We start from the raw sequence: 22,023 nt of genomic DNA, 5'->3' as shown, positions 1-22,023 counted from the left end.
TATAAGCTAAAGTGGATTTCAAAGAAATACACGCTTTCCCTTAACGCTACCCAGTTACGGATATCATCAATGGTCTTTTTTTGCCTATTTCTCAGATATTAAATTTCGTTATTGTTTCATTAGTTGTTCGCAAAAAAATACGGCTAATTATACGCTACACAAGTAACTTATCTGAATATCTAGGTGTTGCAGGTACATAAATCTAGGCCAAGAAAAAACGCTAGCTCGTTTCCAATGTGTCGCGTTCGATGTCATCTGCTACCGGGACGGCAAACGGTGATACAGCTATATAGAACTTTTCCGACGAGTTCAATAAGCATCCAGCATCACCAACACCTATTTCCGCTTTTGCCGTACATCGTCCTTTTTTTGGCTAGGAAGTGGTTTTTTTTTCGACCGAAACGTCACCGGCTTCGCCGTTCACCTCCAGCGAAGAGAGTGATCAGAGTCCAAAAAGTCGTTCGGCTTTTCAGTAGCGTCATTCATTCCCGAAGATCTGCTGGGCTAGCAAAGACTCTGCAAAGGGACTTCGATGGCGGAACTCGCATATAGAACTACAAGTTCTATATATAGGGAAGGCTTATACTTCGGCAGGCCTACTGCATCTTCTAAAACGGCTATATCGTAGACAGACGCTGAACGCACTGCACCATCAGCACAAAAAACCTGATGTCGTAAATCGGCCAACGGTTGTCTAACAGATAGAACTATTCACTTATAAAAGAGATAAGACGAAATGCAACTAAACCAATCGTATTATTTAAAATTTTTATATATATATATATATATATATATATATATATATATATATATTAGCCATATAAAAACATAACATGTATTTAGACGGTAATATTTTTAAACGATCTATAATGCAAGACGACGAATCGGTTTGAAGGCAGTGATGACCAACGTGGTCTTTCCAAGATTGACTCATATGCGTCTTTCCTCTCAAATATGGCACGCCTCCCAACACATTTCAGCTTAGTACCACATCCACGTCGAGGTGGGTGATGTCAAAATAGCACGAATGAATACTGGCCGACGATAGTAATGGAGGTGGCACAGCAGACAGCCATACTACCTGGACGTATATATGCAATTCAAACTGCTTGCTCACTAATCTCGATAAGGGGACAAGAAATATATCAAGCAAAGCGAAATTGTTCATAAAGGTAAACCCACTTGATCTACCACACGGGTTTGTACGCTGTGCACAATTGATACATGGCAGAGTTAGTTACCACCTACCACATGTGTTACTTGTCGCTTTTCTTTTCTTGAAAAAAAGAAAATTATGCCTGCAACGTAATCACGTCACTCCAAACGAATGTCGTGCGAAAACAACTAAATAAATCACTTTCGTCATATACAAATTTTGGTTTTCTAATCAAGGGTCGCCAGTGATGTTTTATAAAGAAATCTAAACACTACGTTCAATATAACGACCCAGATTATCCACTGGGCGTCAACAGGCACTGCCAGAATGTAAGCCATAGCAATATCAATCACATCTTCATAGGCCGTCTCATATCGTAAGTCCCTAAAGATGCCGCAAATAGAGCTCACCTTTGTATAAAAGTCGATGTTACATTAATATTGTATCAGCACATTAATTTCGAACACCTAGTGGCTAAAATTGAAACAGGTAGACAAAACTACGCCGACAGCGGACCTTTAGTCAACTGCTATCTTTGCTTTCTGTCTGTATCTAAATCACTAACCACCTCGCCGGTTATGTTCTCTGACCAGGCATTACATAAGGCTAACCTTTACAGGAAGTAACCAAAGACGAAACGTGAATGGCAATTTCTTATGCAAAATATAATATTTGTAACCGCTAATATATTCAGCCGCCATTTAGTGAATCATGCGGATGTGTTCGAGAGATAATATTTTTGCCTTATAACGTTTCTTTCTCACGTTTCCCCGCAAATCTCGAAGCATCGTTTGCGCGTATTCTGTTCAATTGACTCGTAATTCTTTATGGGAGGACAGCAAAAAGTGGATTCTGAGCCCCCGAAGGCGGATTTGATCGTCGGTCTGTGCTGATTTCCCGCTGCCGTGGTCCTAAGGTACGGCATCGGATTCTAAAGTAGTACGACATTCACTATGAAGCCTCGTCTATCGCCTCTAGCCGATGAGTGCGTCGCCATTGCTTCTACTTTATCGTCCATCTCGCTGTTCTGTTATACCCGTCGCTCCCCGATTCTCTAAATAGGGACAGCGACAAGAAAGACTACAACTACGGCTCTACAGCTGGAAGAAACGGCGTGGTGCTTCGGTCTGTGTGACTACTTGCGATTAAGAACTGGCTCACTGGTTGGTGCTTGAATGAGGGCCTTTCTTTCTTTCCCTCTTCTTTGTTCCTGTACGCTTCGGCGTGCGTACCTACGTGAGGAAAGCTCGCGGTGGCGGCGCTGCTTGGTGGAATCTACTTCATTGAGCCAGATGAGCACCCGGGGACAGGTCCCGGCCTCAACGACTCGCGGCTCTTACGACCTGGCCGGTAAAGGGGATCTAGGTTCGCTACTATTTCTACTGCTCACTGCAGAGTCGCTGGAATTGGAGCTGTCGCTAGCGCTCACGCCACTCTCGTCTACCCTTCTTGCCGGCCCATTGCGGCTATCGTCAGTGCACTGATGCGCTCGAGTAGATGACTAAGTTTGCGGAAAAAGAGAACTGCCAGTGAGTGAACAGAAAAATCGGGGGTGGCACAGGCAGCAAACGTAAACGAATAGCGGAACTCTCAGCACGAGCACCGCAGGCTAGCTCGCTTGCTCATCCGCTCACGTAGCCGCCGGCACGACTGGACGACAACGACAGAAACGGCGAACCAGAGATCATCGCGATGGTAGCGGCAATAGTTAGAAAAAAAAGGGGAGTTCTAAGGATAAGGAGGACAGAGGACTTCGTCTCCCGTTTGCTCCGCCACTAGCAGCAGTGCGACAGGCGAACTGGCCATGCCACCGGACGATGACGAAAAAAGGCGACGGAAGGACCGACGTAGTAGAGAGAATAGCAGCAATCACCACTTCTGCAGCGCCAGTGCGAGCAAAAGGCGAAGCAGGCAACTGGCGCTCTCACTAGTCAACGAGCAGTGGAAGTAGAACGAGCGGGGCACATGATGATGGGTCGGACGACAAAGAAGAATACAGCATTACCCTTACAGTCGGCCCAACTACTACCACTAGTATTGGAAGCAGTGGCAGCAGCAGGAACCGAAGCAAAGATGGAAGAAGCTAGAGACGGGTCGAGGACAGCAGCAGCAGCGGCGGCGGCGGCAGCAGCATGGAGCAAATGAAGAAATAATACGAATGCGTCAGAGTGGAATAAATAGAAGGGATTATGGCTGGTCTTTATCATTCATCCCCTGCCCACGGAGCATCTCCCGGTTCGTAATTCTTTCCCTTAGACGAGAATCCTGTTGGATCGGTCCGAAGAACCCATAAGCCCAGTGAGTGAACGAAGAAGCGCCGCCAACACCACCCCAGCGGTACCCATAATCGTTCCACCAGGTGACACTATCCAGTGAACATCCGCCCCTAACAGAGAACTGCGAGTATGCGAAACCATATAATGTCTGTATGTGTAAGCACCGTTGAAGTTACGAATCTATCTATACGCGCACTTGTAAAGCATTATTGCTATTGGTATTATTATAGCTACAAAAGACGTGCAGATTATGCAATCGTAGAAAAACGACCAAAAGAGAAAAACAAGTATTTTTAAGCTCAATGCATTTATTAAGCTGGACGTTTCAGTTGGTATAGAAAAAGTATAGAAGTGCTTAATTCTTAGGAAATTCGTACTGACGTACTAACTGTACCCTTAAAGCGGACGTTGCGCAACTGCAGCTTCATAAAAGCTATATTAAGTAGGTGTGAGCTTCGAGGAAGCAGTTATATAGAGAAAACATTGTTGGCATAGTACATGTAAAACATACATTGTATGTGAGCAGATGTTATTATCTACAACGTTGTTAAAAAATATAAACTTGTTAACGAAAAATCACAGATGGAAGCACTCTAATGCATGTGAGCTTTTATGGTATGAAAATTATGCCATTGATATGAAGTACAATGTTCTGATTACATTCAGGCTAATTAAGGAGGGTGCATCACGTATGGCTGTATTTTACATAAAATCTCCTTTGATTTAACAGCATAAAAACTTTTCTTGTTTTTTTCCCTTGATAATTTTTTAAATCATGTTGTGTTGCAGTGGGTCAGTGGAAAATATACGTTCATTGATAGTAAAATCTCCCAACAGCCGTAATGCTAAAATATCACAAGCGAATCATAACGATCAGTAGTACTACACGAGTAACTCTCTAAGTTGACCTCGTGAGATAATTTTTCTTGGCGTACCATTCTGAAGATTCTGCTTAATGTTGCTTTTGTAATAAACCGAACAGTAGTTAAGCAGATAGATTTCTAGATTTAGTTGTAAACTTTCTATTCTTTTTTTTTATCTGCGAGCATCCACTAACGACCTTTTTAAAAGTTCTACTCTAATAACTATTGCAAACGTAGGTTCACTGCATAGCGATGGGTCATTTCGCCCGCAGATTGGCAGTTACCATAGGCTAGAATGAACCATTCCATTGATTTCCTTCGTCTATGGCCAATTCGGGTTTATGCAACCACTTGGAAGAAGTTCTTCGGCGCGGTTGGGCACGTGTACGGCATATCATAGAAAAAAGGCTATCAGCCATCATGCGCACGTCCAGTCGGCACCGTGTTAGTTTCGATGCTCGGCATCGTCGTCAAGGTTACGCGGCCCGACTTCCAATTCCAATACGCGATAAAAGTTAGTACCCCGCTCTCCCATTGAAATAGTTTGATTTTAGGTCTCTCTGCTGGTTTTTCTTCAAGCTGCTGAATGGTGGTAGCCGATGCTGTTCGCTAGCCAGTCAGCCAGGCAGCCAGCCAGCCAGCCAGCGACGATTCATGTTGCTGTTCTACTTGAATACGACAATTTGTATACAGAGAGAAAAGGGTCAGAGATTCGTATTGAATATGGCAATGGCTGCTTCGAGAAAGAGAGAACGACGCTCGTCGAGAATATGTTGGAAGGACTGTTGCGGCGAAGCAAAGCGTTGCAATGGAGGATTTTAAGCATAAAGACCCGGCGGTACCAACTATATAATCAGCATCACCATCATCGTACAGGTTGTCTCCTCAAGTGTTCGATCTCTGCCTGTTTCATTTTCTCACTGCTTGCCACTGGATGGGAGACAGAGCTCACTCAACGATGACGCGCACATATTTGATGGCAGACAAGAACGCGGCAGTGATTTCAGGTGTGGGGAAGCAAACTATATCGAGCTGCATCTGTCTTCTAAATTATTTGTAGGCGTAATATAAGTCTACATACTCGGATAATAGGTACGGTTTTTTGCGCAAGTAGGAAAATAATGCATACGACGAAAAATACCGGCTGTTTCTAGAAGCTGTGTGACACCTAAGAAATTTCTATTGATATGACGTGTTGATGGCTATGTTAGTTTGTGAGTCAGACATAATGGAAGTTCCATATTGTGTCAGGAGAGCGGAACTGCTCACTCCAAAAACAGAGTTTGTCGGAGGAAACCAGGTGAACGGCAATCAATACATATTAAAAACAACAAACTGACCCTTACAACCACTCTAAACGTATCAGATGGACTACTGATCGTTAGAAACGCCACCAACAGTTTCAGCCCTTTATATGTCAGGTACAATAATATTTATATAAGGTGCTGAATCAAAAGTATTTTTGATTGTCGGCTGGTAATATATTGAGGAGACAGGCATACTTAAAACTGGATAAAAATGTCCTTTTTTTTTTTTTAATATTTCAAAAATGCAATGCGTCCTGCAAAGTTGTTATCTAGCACAGGAGGGTAACCAACTGGTGGCAAAATCTAATGAAATAAAAAAATTGGGGTTTGAATCTCATATTTCTTTTAACGCTATACAAGAATAGAGCCATATGGTTAGTAGTGCTTTTTTAAATCTCACGGTTTTTAAAGTAGTGTTCGCTTTAACTTTGAGTCTCTCGGAAAGCATAAAACAGTGCTATAGTGCAAAAGTCGTACGACAAACGACGTGAAAACAGGTCTTGCAAGCACCAACTCTGCACAAAGAAAATTAAAAAAAAAAAAAACTAAATTGTTATAATCTAAAGGAAAAATACTTTACAATCAGGAAAGCTAAAGGAATCATATGCAGAGGTACATGCATAGTGAGCATATAAGTTTCAGTATTTAATAAGATTAGAAAAATGAGCCTAATCTTTGAGTGTAAAAATATTTAGTCTTATGGATTGTCCTAAATGCATTTTGTTTTGAGAGGTTTTTCAACTAACCCGCGGTTTTTGAAGTGGCTAACAACTTTCGGATTTGAACTCACTTTGGACGTTACTACTGAAGACGTAAGGCAAAGGCACCTGGTTTCGTAATTCCTCATCCTCCGTTGTAGTATGTTTCCTTCTTACAGGAGACATCCCTGGTTTTCCACCGAGCTTTTAACAATTCAAACCATGGCCCCATCCCTCACTGTGAAAAGATTTTCGTGAAAAATGTTTCCGCAAATATTTTTTGCATGTACGTTCAGATTTCATGATGATGACCATGATGAACTTCCATGATGGCGTCGGTCGTTATCAGGACATAATTTTATTATTAGGAACCCAGCGAGTTTGAGGAAATGGCACTTTGAGCAAATATTGAAAATGAATATTTCTGCATCTGTGTTATGTCTAGCATATAAATTGGTACCACTGGGGATGTCGATTATCCATAAAAAAAAATTATCAAATCGAACCATATGAGCGCCTATCCATGCGCACAGGGGCGACCTAAGTCAGCATTCAACCTCAAACTATATGCTGAGCTTACTGTGGCCTACAGCTCTCACGGGTGTCGGCAGTATTTTAGCTAGTCGTAAAACTTAAAGTGGATACATAGCAATAAACACTTTGTCTAACCTTCATTTCACTCCTTGCAAGCGATCTCCTAGACAAAATGGGCAAGGCAAGATCATGGCAATGAAATTTGGATCTACTTTACCTCTTACCGTGTAAATATTTTACCAGTCACAAACTAAACGAATGCGGTGTAAGCGTATTCTCTGAGTGCGTAAATGCAAATGGGTTTTGTGTTCCAGAAGAATTTACCGTTATTGCAGCACAATCGCAACCGAGTTACTTAATAGAGATTCGTTTCAGTTACTGTATGCTTCTCTAAGTCGTATGCTGTTTTTCTCGCTACTTCATACCTCGTTTTACCTTCTCCGAAGCGTCGACCGAGAATGCCGGAAGCTTTTCACGTCAAAATGCCATCGGCCTAAGACTAATCCCCGAGAAGGTACCGCCTTAGGCGATGACATCCGATGACATGCTCGACGTAAGAAAAAGGAAAATGCTATCCTCATTAGAGCGCATCGGGGTTAGCCGGTTGGTAAGAGATTGCCAACTGCATTATGTGATCATACAGAAACGCGTCTCGCCGTGTTTGCAACGTCCCTCCACATGTCGACCCTGAGATTTAATTGTCAAAAGATAGCATTCTTATATCAGGTTGGTTCAACGTAGCACTGCAACGATGGTTCCGAGGAGCACTGAAAAAAATACGGCATTTATCTATATTGTTGCGTCGAATCTAGTTTTTTTGGAATGTTCCCAAATATGGTTTACAGTAGATATTATAGATCGTTCGATCTAGGTAACTTAACATATTTAAGATGGATCATGTAAACTGGGGGATTGCACGGTTCGATACTAAAGCTGCCATTCCGTTGATGTAGACCAATTTCTCTTCCATATCTGTCGGATTAGCATATCTGCTAATATGTAGCGGATACCGAAAAAAATAACTAATCCTTTTAGTAATTAATAACATTGCTTGATCCCGTGGTTCAGTATCACGTCATGACATCATAGATTGAACATGTTTGATCTTTTTCACCGTTTTACGATTTTACCTTCAGTTCAATCGTAGCTGCCTTCGGCCGATCTGCTGTTTTTGCAGTAGTTATATGTAGACGTGGCTGCTTACTTCACTGGCTTGCGTAGCAGAGTCGCAAGTGGCGTCTGATTTTACGATGATATTATGCCACTGGCAGAAAATATCTGCTTGCCGACTTCACTGAGCTTTGTCAGAGTCTGCCTTCGTTGTTGTAATGTGACTTCCGTAGCCCGCGTGGTATTATTTTTTTCGTTTTTTTTTTGTCGTTAGGCTCGTTCCATTCTCATCAAGTTGTCCCAAAAGTTTGAGAAAAAAGAAAAATTAAAGATTCTTACGCTCGCTTCAGCTATTACCTAGCCTTCTCCTTTCTCAGTGGCAGCTGCGCAATTTAAAGGTATTCAAACGTAAAAAGACGTTCATTCGCTACCGCCTGTCGTTTTGCTCGCGAGTGCGACGTGCTGTGAGCTTGCAGCAGCGGTGTGCGACGGGTCGGGTGGCCACAGCCGGTGGACCTGGGCATATTCAAGCTGGCAGGCTGGTTGCATTGGCACCGGTAGCTTTCGACGTTCTGCCGAATTTTGGTCGTCACACAGGATCTGTCTTTCAACATTAAAAGCATGACGACGCCCGAAAATGCCCTCTTAAAAGGCTTCCATGCGCGCGGTGGCGGCTCCGGTAGCTGACGTGGCTGCTGCAAAGACAAAATGCAATTGACTAGCATGCGCTAATATGGCTATCCATCTATCTCGTCTGTTAGATGTCATTGTGAACAACCAAGCATGGAATCGAGTGATGAAGCGTTTGTACAACACGAAAAGTTCAAAAAGAAAGAAAAAATGCAGGGAAAGGGCGCCGAGGTGGTTTTGGCTTTTCGACACTGCCGACCCTGATGCTGTCGTCGCTTCTAGGGTGCGTCCGCCCAGAACTCTGCCATCTCCAAAAGCTTTCCTGCATCATTGACAAGACACTTGACCGCAAGTAAAGCCAATTGATAAGGGACAACACATTCCCAGCGTGGTGGGTGCATCATTTTTCGTTTTCAGTTACGAGAGCTAAGCTAGCTTGGACCTGTTTTGCCCATCGCTAGCCACTTCTCCCTAAAATAATATCAGAAGAAATAGCATAGTTTTCGTGGCGATAATGCAGTGATCGTTGCGTGTCGTGATTCGTGGAACTTTTTCATTCTGCGACGAAATGAAGCTTATTTAACTTCGCTGTCATACGTTAATAGTGTGATTTGATGATTCAAAAGCCAACAGCGATTGCCCGGTAGGCGTCTGAACGATCCTGGGAAAGGAGCGAAAATTTCAACTAATATATTTGCTGAAATTGGCATAGAAGTCATAGCTAGCTGCTAGTACACTCATATGTGGCACATAAGATGAGCGTGCGCTGAGGTGCGATACTGAAACTGGGAGAAAGATGAATAGCCTAATCATTATCGTACGGAAACCTAAAGCGCTCTGAAGATTACGCCGAAGCGTCTGCTAGTCATCCCCGCTAGCACTGCTGCTAAGGGGTATGCTTGAATGCAATATGCGGCATACTTGCTTCGCATATAGATTTGAGACTGCATAAGGCTAGGAAGTAATATGTCTCTATGAAAGCGACACAGTAAAAGCGGCTATTTTGGCCAAAGGTTTCAATAGGTATGAACTTCGCGAAGCTGGTGACACTAGTCCCGTCGATACAATCTGCCGTTTGTATTTAAAACACAAGTTCAGAAAATGATTTTTCATCCTTGCCAACTAACTTCTATTTTAAAAAAAAAATATAAATTAATTATTTTAAAACAAGAACTCTATTGAGAAAAAGCAATCTTTTGGCGTTATTTGGTAAAGTGTTTTGGAGTCTACGTTAAGCCTCTATAGTCGAATTTGTCGCATCCAGATCTGAGGCTACGGTCATGCGTTGCATATATACTCGTATAGAACTCCTCAACTATTCTGGCGCAGTTTTTATAGTTACACTCATTTAGTGATGGGCCGTCAGTAGTCTCTGCTTTAAATAAGGGAAAGCCGAACAATGTTTGCTTATTTTTCAGGTAATATTTAACGAAACTATAAGCATAATAATAAATCGACGTTCTGCGATTGTATTAAATCAATGTCTTATCATAGTTTTATAATATACAAGATGTCTGTCGTAGCACAAGGCACCATCACAGTTACTTACATTAGAAGTTACTAGAAAATGCAAATGCACTTTGTTAATACATTTCATTAGTCAGCTTTCTGTAACTTAGTTTTTAAATTTTACAGGCTGCAAACGTTTAGAATGAAATCATGTCAGACTAGAAGACTATTAACATAATCATTTAGATAGCTTGGCGCATAGTAGGATGCGTTCGGCGACATATAACGGCTTGCATTGTAAGTCATGGCCACATCGTTTGGATACATTTTCTACACAAATGGCTTTAAGTGGGCGTATTCCGTGCGAAAACCCATGTAGATTCACTAATGTGGGCGCGCAGTGGACTTCGTGGACGAGCTTTCTCTACATATTCCATGTTACATTCGCACCGTTGCGCCTATGCTATAGGACGTGAAGGAAAAAGCAAGGGGTAGACGAGGGCCCGAACGGCTACGGCTACTCCTTCAGTCTCACCCCCCCCCCGCCCCGCCGCCCCCAAAAAAAAGTATGCGTGCACTACAACTGTCGTTGTGGCTGTCGTCATCTTGCTCCAGCCCTTTGCTACTTTTAGCAGCCTGCTGTCCTGGTTGGCTTCCTTTCTTTAAGGGGCGTTGTTTTTCACGTGAATATTTTTATCAGCCACTGTCGTTGTCGTCGTCGTCGTCGGAGTGCCCGCGTTTTGCCGGTCAAAAAGACCGCTTCCGGTTGAGAGGGGTAGAGGCGGGTAAGGCGCAGGGTCCGGCGGCTGAACGAAGGACTGAAGGAACCCTAGTGGAAAAGTGGGAGAAACGCAGCCGAGTACTTTTTAATGCGCTTTCCCAGTCAAACATGCCTCATTAGCTTAAGGCCACCAGAAACAGTTCGGCAAGTCAGACTTCCCAAGACCTTCCCATACGAATTTTTATTTGACCACAGCCCATCATAATAATGATAATCTGATGAAGTGCAGCTTTCCACAGTTAGTTGAAAACATGAGTCTAGCAGGCCAACGTATGTGCGTAACAAAAATCTCAATTAAATACTATTCAGTGTCATTCATACATGAGCGATAAAGAGCCTGTGTCGCTCGTCCACTGAAAAACATGGGAAATGGTTCGCAACTTTCCTATACACGTTTATTCCGGGATCGTTCTTTTTTTAACTCACCTAGTTGTTCATTGGTAAATACGATAGTACTCACATGCTGTCGAGTCCCAGACAACGCAGGAGTAGTTAAGGGATCGTAGGAAATTGAAATCTGAAACAAGTAAAAAATCAATAGCATCAATTTCGAGCCGAGCAAATGGCGACATGCTTTACTCTGTGGGCTTTGATGAGAAGAATACGATAGGCTGGGAACAACTACACGGAAATGCGTTTTTCTCAAGGATGATCAGTCGTGTTTTACTTAGAGTAATTTTTGTCAAGTTCTTCTTCGTGGGTCATTTTAATAGCCCTAGAATTTCCATCTCCTATTTTCAGTAGGACTCTGAATTGCAGCATACATCCATACAGAATCATTTCGCAGATTTTACTCCTGTCTTCTTTCTGTGTGCGGCAGTGATGCGTACTAGCGGTTTTTAGATCTTCCGAAATACACAGTTCGACCATTCGGAGAAAAACAGGGGAGTTTGGTATTTAGATGTTGATGGTGGTCAGGAGAAAACATTTTGTATTATTGATTAATATATGTTGCACTATTAAACAAGCTGTAAAATAAGGTGAAGTGCAACTTCGCTTACGAGGTAGTCAGAACTGGGTCCGTTTACCTAAATGGTTTGTTTTGAAATTTAATATATGGGTTTCAAAACATTCCGTACCACAGCAAAAAAGGCTAGCTCGAACAAAAATACTCTCAAAGGCGGGATAGATATGACACTCGCTTATTAAGATGAACATATAAATCAAAGCTACTATTTCCAGATAATATACATAGTCTACTAGGACAAAACAAATTGAGAGTCTAAGCTGCTCATGCTCGCTTTAAATGCCTCATCTGTCTAAATGTAACGCCCTGTCATCCATTTTATAACAATGATGCACACATGCTACGTAGTACTCGTACATCGAACGAATATGACACAGCATCATCAGCAATGATGTGACTAGCTACGACAGTACGTGCTGCTCTCACAAATGGGACGTAAATAATTTGCAAAAATAAGAGTGCAGTCCTTCGATAACGTTTTCGAGCGGTATCATATACGTCAGTCGTCTGAGCTATCAACTCCTATCAGCTTTGTAGCCAGACTTCGGAAATTTTGGTCTTGGTCTCACCATCGTGTAGGGCATTAGAAGCAGATCACTAACGCAGCAGAACAAAAATATCTAGCGCCGTGCGCGTTTTACCAATAGGCTTGAGTAAACGATACAGCAGACGCTTCGCCGATATATGGTTCGTCGCATGAAGCCGCGGAGCTCTAAGAACGCTTGCGGCCTCCCCATCCTCCGCAGAGTAGTGGTCGCCCTGCACGCTCTAGTGAGCCTACGTGCAACCTCAAGTCACCCAGCGTTCCGTGCAGCCGTTTGTTCATGACTGGTTGACTCGCTGCACGCACTTCGTTTCTCTTTCTTTTGCACTCTACCTTTCTCTCTTTGGTCTTGTCTTCATGCCGTCCGGATTTATTGCGAACATCTTTTCATTTGCACATAAATTCGTTCTCTATGCTGGCAAGAGCCGATGCGGCGGTTGACTCGCGGTCCGCTGGTTTCCCTCCAAACAGGCGGAAAATAGTTGGGAACCAATATGTTTTATCGCCACATTTTCCATACGGTTTTGCATGAGTCACAGCGGTGTTACTCTTCGATGTAAGCAGAGCAGTCACTTTTCGTTCTCTATCTCTCTACAAAGCTTTTCCGCGTTCGGACAAGCTTGAGCCTTTCTGTACATTGCAGAAGGCCTACGAACGCAAGCAACAACGCTGCTTTGCACTCGCTGACATGGACACGAATACAGAACCATAGATGCACAAACATGCTAATACGTAGACTGACTCATGTGGGTGCCTACACCTAAACTCACACACATCTCTGCGTACCCGTCAGGCCCTTTGCTAGCTATAAAGCGACATCAACCGGAAGAAACATAGCGATCTGATAATGATAGCGGGTGTGTGGAGTGCTAGAAGATGTGAAGGAAAAGGCGCAAATGCGGATCGCTTGATCGAGTTAGTCTAGTTCAAAACGAGAACCGCAAGACTGGACTGAAAGCCTTATAGGTACTCTAGTCGATGAGCGATGCTCGCCACACTGCTGCCGGGAGCTGTGGGACTATCTTAGGGCAAGCACAATTCTGTAGAGCGGAACGACCCTCGGTCGGTACGAAATCATCATATGGCATCGCACTATCGAATAGCTCCTCGTAGTATATGGCCATTCAGATACCAGCGGAATAGTCTTGCTCGTATGTATGTATATATATTTTGGCTGATGAAATTACATCGATGACCCAAACGATGGACAGGGCAAATCGAGTTATGGGCATCGAAGGAAATTATATTTATTTTCGTCATAGTAAAGGTAGCTAACTCAAATGACAAGTCTGAAGTTGACATAGTAGAATTTCTACGTACTATATGACAAAGGAAAAAGTGCGTCAGCCCTGTTATCAATACTGTCAACGAGTAAAACTTTTTTTTTGAAGATTCTAGTTCATCTAGCCCTCAATCATTGGCTGGCATCGTTGCACAGATAGATAGCTTAGGATCATTATGCAATTTTAATAATGCGCTCATAGATATGAACCAGCTTTTGAGAATACGTAAACCTTCATTGAACTTGAACATATGTGATGCCCGATGGTTATTTTTTTCGCGTGCAATCCTACTACGCTCAGGATTTATTGGTTTTATACAAGCCAATGGACCTAGCCAAAAATAACTCAACAGCGTTCACTAATGACGGTATTGTTCTCCATGTTCGCCTATATGGATACTACTAACAACGGACCGGAACGGTGCTATGAACGTGTCTTTCTATACTACACATATCACATTATATATAATATAACACATATATAATATTAAATTTAGCAGTGCTCTTCTACGCATCCTTAGCCAGTTCAACCACATGCACTTGTCCTCTTTCCTATGCCGGTGTCCCTTTGTCCGCATCCGTATATCTGCTTGGAAGGTAACGAAGTGCAGCCCTAACGTTTTCCATACGTATGACTAAAAACGAATTCCGTCCGCTAAGCGGTTCGGTGAGTAAAAAGAGTGTTGCAACATCGAAATTGGCCTGCTCCACACTGTTGTAGCCCTGCACCGTTCTCTCGATTGGACTCGTTCTTGTTGTTCCCTTAACGTTTCAGTCAATCGTCCTCGCACACCATTCGCTTCTGTACTCATGAGTGCGGCAGACGGGCTAACCAACACGCTCGAACATAACGTATGCACACGTCTTCTTGTTCGGTTTCCCTGCCAGCACTGCTGTCTTCTGTTGAACATTCTGTTCTTACATAGTTCGCCACTAGGAATAAGCGACAACTTGATCTATGACTGACCCTGGTTAAGGACCAACTGGTCCATTTGTTTAACTATTAGAGTCGCTAGGCTAAACTTTGCGGTGAAAAGTTCCGTTATCTATCACTGTTGCAGGGCGTAATTTCGTGTCTAGCTTAATTTTTTAAATAGTGTTACATTCGTAAAGAATACCTAATAAAACGACCCAGTCGGATAATTAAGTATTGCTCACTAAATTACCTATTTTTTTTTTATCTGTCGTCACTGGTGCTCAGGTTGTCTCAAATTTATGTCCTAAGATACATTTGCGTGAATTCACCATTAAATATCTCATTTAATCTATGGTCGTCCACTTCATTGTCAAGGTCATTTGTCTCTTTGCTCTTTCGAAGAACCGGTACAGAGAACAATATGGGATATAATAAAAACCGCAAAACGAATGGTAAGTGAGGGCAGTTACACGAAACAAACAATCGACATACCACAAATTCAATATTTCATTAATCCTCACTAATCTAAGTTCATCTAGCTTATAGAATCGTTTTTCGGTAAAATCGAATACCTCGTTTCTTGCTTTTTCATGTTTGTAGCATTGGCGCACGTGTTTTTCGTCTAGTGTACGTAGGGGGTCCGTTACACATATGGAAACATCCTTTATATCAGTCTACAGTGTCTGCAGGCATCTTCATTTATATCTACCTTCTTATACCATTCCACTGCGTTGCCCATGAACAAAGGTTGTTCTTTACTTGCAGACTTGATCATCCTACTTCAATCTTCCAATTTCACCAACTCATCCCATCATGAACCGAGCTACCGCAGCCATCCAAGTATTACCATCTACTTGATCTGCTATCATTTATTTGCGTCCTAGCCTTTTCACCCAGCGTCTTGGACTTCGCAAACTTGGCTCCCGTTGGGTTCGTCTCATTCGGACCTAGTTCGTGTGGGTTATGCTCGTTCTTACCCGGTTTCTTCCACTTGCTTTAAAGCCGTTCTTCTTACTGTCTATTGTTTTTGCGTCCCTGGGCGCCCTTTTCGTTTACTATTTGGCTTTGTGGTAGTAGCACTGTTTCTTGCTTTGCCCGGTCTTGCACGTTTTACAAACTCCTTCAGATACCCCCCCCCCTCCCCCTCCCGCCAGAATGCTCTTTTTGCACCCGTCCCAATATGGTCTAGTCGTCGCCTGTGCTTTTCCCACTTAGCATTTGCTTACGCGAACCTATACGATCAGGGTTTGAACTCCTGACCAACATGCAGATACCGTTCATTGCTCATTTGTCGAGCAGACAAGGAGAAAGCGAGACAGTCCTCATACTCTCCCTAGCTTCTTGCCTTCGTGAACCCTTCTCTTCGACGCTGTTACTATCAAGAAGCCACTCCAAAGTCTATCGTCTTTTTCCCTACCACCCACCCGTGCCTTCACTTATTATCTGCTCCAACACAGGTTAACCTGACGGTGGTCCATTCGGTTGAGTACCATGCACCTTTTTCCTAAGGGAAAGTGTGATTCTGCTCTGTGCCGTTTGCTCTCGTACACAATTGACACTACGGGTTCTCTGAATCGTCCTGGCGACCACTGTATTACTGATTGTCCCGGTGTCACCGTTCGTCCCCTCACGTTCAGTTTGTTTTCTCAAAATGTCGAAAAATGGTCGTAGTGGCAGCTGGTATTATGATTGGCTTTTCTCGTTGTTGTTCCCACTCGATTTGGCCCTCCTGTACGTTGTCTCCGCGGTCGGTCTTAGCTTGTCTCTCCTTCCCACTTTTATAATCTCCAACCTCGAACCTCCTCTTTTCGTTGGAGCTTACTTTACTGAGCGTCTATCCTTGTAAGTGGGTTGCCAGCCAAGTTGAAGTCACGAATTTCTGTGAAATGCTTCTTTCACCTTTCTTATTACAACCATTATCGTTTTATTACTATACTAAGCCGCCCTATACCCTATGTTAGTCTTGGTTTCAACCGCTACGGCTATCGAAGCCAACCACTTTCTCACTCAGCCAACAATTTCATCATCTTCACCGACGCGGTCCACGTCTTGATGCCGTCTTGAAAAAAAGAATACTTTAATTCCAGAATTACATGGCAACAAGGGCCTCTGCTTGTTGAGCACCTTCTCGCGTACGCAGAGCTGTAATGTAGGACGTCGTAGAAGGCAGGCCTCTGACGATTCTGAAAGGGTTGAGTTGTTGAAAATGGGAACATACAAACAAGGTGAGTGTGACTCCAAAGCACGAGCGGTCGAAAAGCGAATAGAAAGGTTTACGAACCAATGAGAGTGACGGACAAAACGAAGAATAGTTGGGTTTACACTGTTCGCTACCCAACTAGAATGACATCGCCTCCAACGCCACTAAGTGTACAAGAAAAGAGGGACCATGAGGAAGTGGTCGGCGTTGGCTCGTTGCTTCCTCACCGCTCATCTTACAACGAACGATAATGTAACTAAACGATAGATTCGGAATGAAATAAAAGGAGAGAGAAAGAGAAAACGAGAAGTTCAAAGTTAAAAAACAGTAGCCAGCAATAGAACGGCAGGATGACTTCTCCACAGGCCAGTCAAGCCAAGTTATATCACCCCGCAGTAGCGGTACTAGTGGTACTTCTAATTTTAGCAAACTCCACTCAGCTGTGTTCGCTGCTGCGTGGTCGAAAAAAGAGCCAGTTGGCATAATACAATGAAAAAATAAAGCGGCTCAAAAGAGAGAAACTCCGCTAGCGATTCAGCCCAACAGCGGCTCCAAGGCCGTACTTCGCCACATGGCTTGTGCTTCGTTCGGTCGTTCTTGTTGGCCTACTGCCGAGTGGTTTTTGGATTACGACCGATCACGAAGCTGCTACGAGATCGCCGTTGTCGGCCGGAGACATTACTGGGATGTTGTTGTGAAGCAAGCCATTGCCTACACTGTTGCCTAGCCTGCTTTGGTACGCCCAGCCCAAACTCTATACGGCTTTAAGATTCGTTTAGTAATAGCGCCTCTCCTTGGCCATCCCCAAGGACTCGTTCGCATCCTATTTAAACAACGAAAACGAATAGAGAGAGCGTAGTAGCTGTGAGCAGAGGGTAAATGTCAAGTGCCGGAAATTTAATTTAATTTTGGCCATTTTGACCTTCTGCACTACTTTTCCATCAGCAACTATAGCAAGAACAGGCCAAGGCAACACTGGCGCCATTAACCAACATAGCCACTGAAGGCAGCTTAAGCAGCATCAGCGGCGGCGGTAATCGCGGCAGTTACGAATGAGCGCTAGTGAGCGCCAGTACTATCAAATTGCGAATAATACTTGAACGAAAATGAAGTCAAGGAGCGAAGCGGCCTATCCGCGCGGAGCAAGAACGAAGGACTAACGGCTAGTCATCCAAGCTGCTTGCACGAACAAGGTTCAGTATGGAAGCCAGCAAGCAAGCAGTGATTGGGCTCGGCTCGCCTCGAAGGACCTGAGTGCCGCTTCAAGAGACCCGAGAACCAAAGGAACATGGATGGGAAAGAAGACGCTGGCTGTCGCTCCGGCTCTTAGCCCCTTAGGGGAAAAATACCGAAGCGCGATCCATTTCAGTTTAGACCTACAAAGTCCGCCCGTGTCCCCTTTTTGGTTTACCATAGAGGACGATGAACGAAGTAAAAGGCGACAGTGCATTTTTTCATGGCCGGTGAAGTCCAAAGGCGCTAGGTTTTTTGAAAGCTTCGTGCAAAAATACCTGCAGAAGCATATGCAACTCTATAAGGCTATACAGAAGATTGAACTCATTTCCTGAGAGCTATTACGTGATCGAGCATTGATTACCTAGGTGTTCGATGCCCTATTAGATTTATACACAAAATGTAAAAATTTTTTCAAATACTTTTAGTAAACGTTTCCAGCGTAAACACCAGAATGGCAAAAATATCGCCGAGATTGCTCGATAAAACATCATACACCAACTGAAGATCTTGCCTCACTGATGAGCGCTTTTATACACATATTATATGCTTTTACACGCGGTGTGCTATCAGGTCAAACGAATGTATAGATATGGTCAGCAAAGCTTTACTATCTATTTCGGATCTAGCAGGTTTCGATTAAAAGCGTGATCAGGCGTGTACAGCTGTACCTATCCGTTAAAAGCAAAACACAGCTCGACTGCATTGCTAACAAAACTGAAGCAGGATTATCGGTGAACCGCAAACGGCAAATGTATCCATGCAAATGGCATAACAACGCTAGCACACAAAGCGAGAAACATAAACCGCTTGTAATTATCTCTTAATGGCTTATTGTACAAGTTAATTTAATTAATTAAAAGTTAAAAAACGAGTTGCGTGTTAAATATAATCTCCTTCAACCACTACTATGAGTTAATATATTGACGCATGTCACTTCTAACCGTTCACCAAAGTGAATGTCGCACATAGAGAACATGATTTCTTACCCAATTAATGACTATGCTGCAGTGACTGAAGTAAATAATGAAAGGGTTACTGTTTAGTATTTTGCGTGTATTAATTCTTCATGGCAAGTGATCAAATTCCATGGAACATGAAATTAACTTATCGATTAGCGACAGAGTCGACCAAAAACACGAGCAAAAATTACTCCGGCTCTCTCTACTAACAACCGGACAGAATCATACAAATTGATCTTGAAGTGTCGCCTGAGTCATACGCGTTCTCTTCAAGGGGTCAACCAACAGTGATGACCATAAAGTAGCTTGCACTTTCAAGAAAAAATGCATTTGTTACGAATATCTTCCTTCCAAACTGTCATACGGCCTCGTTCGACGCTATTTAGAACTTTCTAGAAGACGGATCCTGCTAAAGCCTTACGTGGCCGAGTCATCTCCGTGATGTGTCTCCGATACTACTCAAATCAAAACAGGGTAACATTTTAAACCCGCTATTTGGCTGGTCGTTTTCGTTCCTCCGGTCTATCTTTGTTAGAATTTTTATTTATCGTAGGAGCCAGCGGTCGATTAGCCGTTTATAACTTCGATATTATTTTCTGTATTTGTTCACTGAAGGTATCGTGACGGACTCATATATTAAAAGCCAGAACACGAAGATCTGAATCTTACCTCGTACGCTGTAAAGCGTGTTTTCACCACGGTTCACTAAATATTCTCATAGATACCCAGACAGTTTTTGAAGTAGCATTTAAATTTCTTTTAATACTCTCCGTAGAGGCTTTGTTCATTGGCTATCTCATATAGAGCTTTTACATACTTTTTTGTCGAATTATTTAACGGGATTAACCCGCAGAATGAGATTGTTTTAGAAGTTCTTCTCAGCACATTAGTCACATCCAATCATTCTTGCTCTGCTAATACCTGAACCCCTAAGTCTTTTGCTTTGTTAAGTTTAGAACTAGTTTCACTGTCTGCGATTACAAAACCTGTTCCCTTAAACACTATCTTAAGTACTATGTAAAAATGGCGTAAAATGAAAAGAACCACTTTAAAAGTCGACTGTATTTTTCTCCATGGGGTATTTCTTTATAGAAACTGGCTAGCTTGTCTAACCACCTCTCTAAAACAATGTTTAATTGATAAATCAATTCGTGCTGTTATCAGTTAATGAGTCCGTATATTACGGGTCTTCACCGATCATGATAATGATTGATTTTATCGATAACTGATTGAACCGGTAAAACATTTTTCCAATTTTTCACTAGAAATATAGTGGGAATCGAAATATACGTATCATCTTAATTAGGCTTCTTAACTTCGAGTAACTCTAATACTGTTCCATTTAGTAGTGCAAATTTTGCATATTTCTTCATGTGTGTTTGCTTCCAGCCCTGATCTAAACAGAAGTTTTCTCTCATATTAACGTTTCTCCAATTATACCAATCTCCAAGATAACTTGCTCCAATTAAGAATCTATGCCAATCTTATACGTGAATCTTTTCGGTCATCGAAGTGATACGAAGTTCATCCAGGTAGAAAGTTAGACACTAAATTACAATAGATAACCAAGCTAAGCAATTGTTTCATCTTATCTCCATTGCTATTACTTTTTTGTTCTATATATTATTTTCATATTTTGTGTTCTTATCATTACCCGTTGATTCGGATCATAAAAAGAATAGAAGCTATCCCATTAAAAAGCGACGAGAAAAATGCGGAACTCAAGGAACGTTATTTCTTTAGGAAAAGTATGTAAGGCGCCGACATACAGTGGTCAGATCCCGTTTGTAACGTCCCATAATGACGAACGGGTGTGGGAGGTTGGGGTGAGCTTAATTAGCTGGCTGTATATCACGTTCCAGAAGGGTCCAATGACTTCGTGCAGACCTGCGCACTCTTTAGCGACTGAGCCGTACGTACGTACGCCGCGGCCCGTACGACGAAAGAACAAAAAGCTGCTAACGGATCTCGTTGTAAAGCCAACTAGAATTCAGCATTATGTGTAACACATACATATGTACTATCAAAATATTCTCAGAGTGATGAATTCATTACCGCGTAAAGGTATCGCTGCACTTTTATAGACGCCTATTATTATATAGACGCCTAGACGCAAAGGGCACGAAGATGGAAACACTTCGATACTCGTTGTTGGACTTAAGGCATTACGCCTTAAAGCTTATGTGCGACCGCATTAGATTCACGCACCTTCCAGCTTTCTTTTTTCGCACCAAACTTTTGCATCACATTGGTCGCTGACGTACCTATTTACCAGCACTGTGCTACACAGTGTCCTTGTGGCTTAGGAATTCCTAAAAATTTCACTGCTTAAAAGAATACATTTTTAAGCACGTTTTTGCCAATTTTGTGATTTAATCATACTGCCGTCCATTGATTTTTGCCGGAAATCTGCGGCAGCAGCACCAAGAATGCAACCTAGCAGAAACGACGTGGTGATGTTAATTTATAGAAAAAAAACATCAGAAATGGTCGATCAGGAATTTTTAAATGGATATTATAGGAAATGAAATATAAAACGCCCCAACCGTCTTTGTGCTTTATGCATTCGTAGTCTCTTAAATAGGCTCTTAAACTATTTTTACCTAAAATTGTGTCTAGCAATAATATTTACCTATCATGGATAAACTGGCTATTACGCCCGATATTCGTGTTTCCGGTATTTCTAAACACGTCTAGTGGTGCAGATTGTCTGAAACGAATGTTGCCAAATCAGCGTTTACTTGTTGCCGGTCCTTTCGTTGCCAGCCGCACGATGCCAATGTATTCCCGAAATCGTCTGTAGATGGTAAAGAAGCACTCTTCTTTTTTAATAAGAACTAATTTAACATGACTTGGAGGAGGTAGCACGTGCTATGTTTTAGCGTCTACTAATAGATGTAGGCTTTTGATAAGCACGATCATCCTAAGATATTTTCAAACCTTATCTAATTAAATAAGACTGTATACGATAGTTTGCGCAGGACTACAATTTGTCGTTGTTCTCGTTAGCGGCCGTACCGAAGGAAATTACCTGCAACGTACGTAGAATCGTTTATTCCTTTACTCGACACCTAAATGCCCTTCCCCTACAACTAAAATTAACAGTTATGCTTAC

General features: G+C 42.6%; 1 protein-coding gene and 1 long non-coding RNA gene across 2 annotated transcripts in view; both read right to left on the bottom strand.

Annotated features, from left to right (window-relative positions):
* Positions 1–6,013: 6,013 nt before the first annotated feature.
* On the bottom strand, positions 6,014–9,137 carry LOC147758908 (uncharacterized). Its single transcript, XR_015316819.1, has 3 exons — positions 7,965–9,137; positions 7,260–7,601; positions 6,014–6,538 (listed from the first exon to the last, which is right to left on the bottom strand). It is a non-coding gene; the product is annotated as an uncharacterized LOC147758908 (long non-coding RNA).
* A 1,548-nt stretch (positions 9,138–10,685) lies between these two features.
* LOC147758905 (uncharacterized) overlaps positions 10,686–22,023 on the bottom strand; it is a 232,395-nt gene continuing 221,057 nt past the window's right edge. The window contains exons 4-5 of the mRNA XM_086978117.1: positions 11,265–11,321; positions 10,686–10,852 (exon numbers count right to left, since the gene is read on the bottom strand). Of these exons, the coding sequence (XP_086834243.1) occupies positions 10,686–10,852; positions 11,265–11,321 (224 nt within the window). The remainder of the gene's footprint in view (positions 10,853–11,264; positions 11,322–22,023) is intronic.

This window comes from Varroa destructor, unplaced genomic scaffold (assembly GCF_002443255.2).
Source record: "Varroa destructor unplaced genomic scaffold, Vdes_3.0 BEIS01000001.1, whole genome shotgun sequence".
Lineage (NCBI taxonomy): Eukaryota > Metazoa > Arthropoda > Arachnida > Mesostigmata > Varroidae > Varroa > Varroa destructor.
This window is presented reverse-complemented; position numbering and strand designations above follow the sequence as displayed.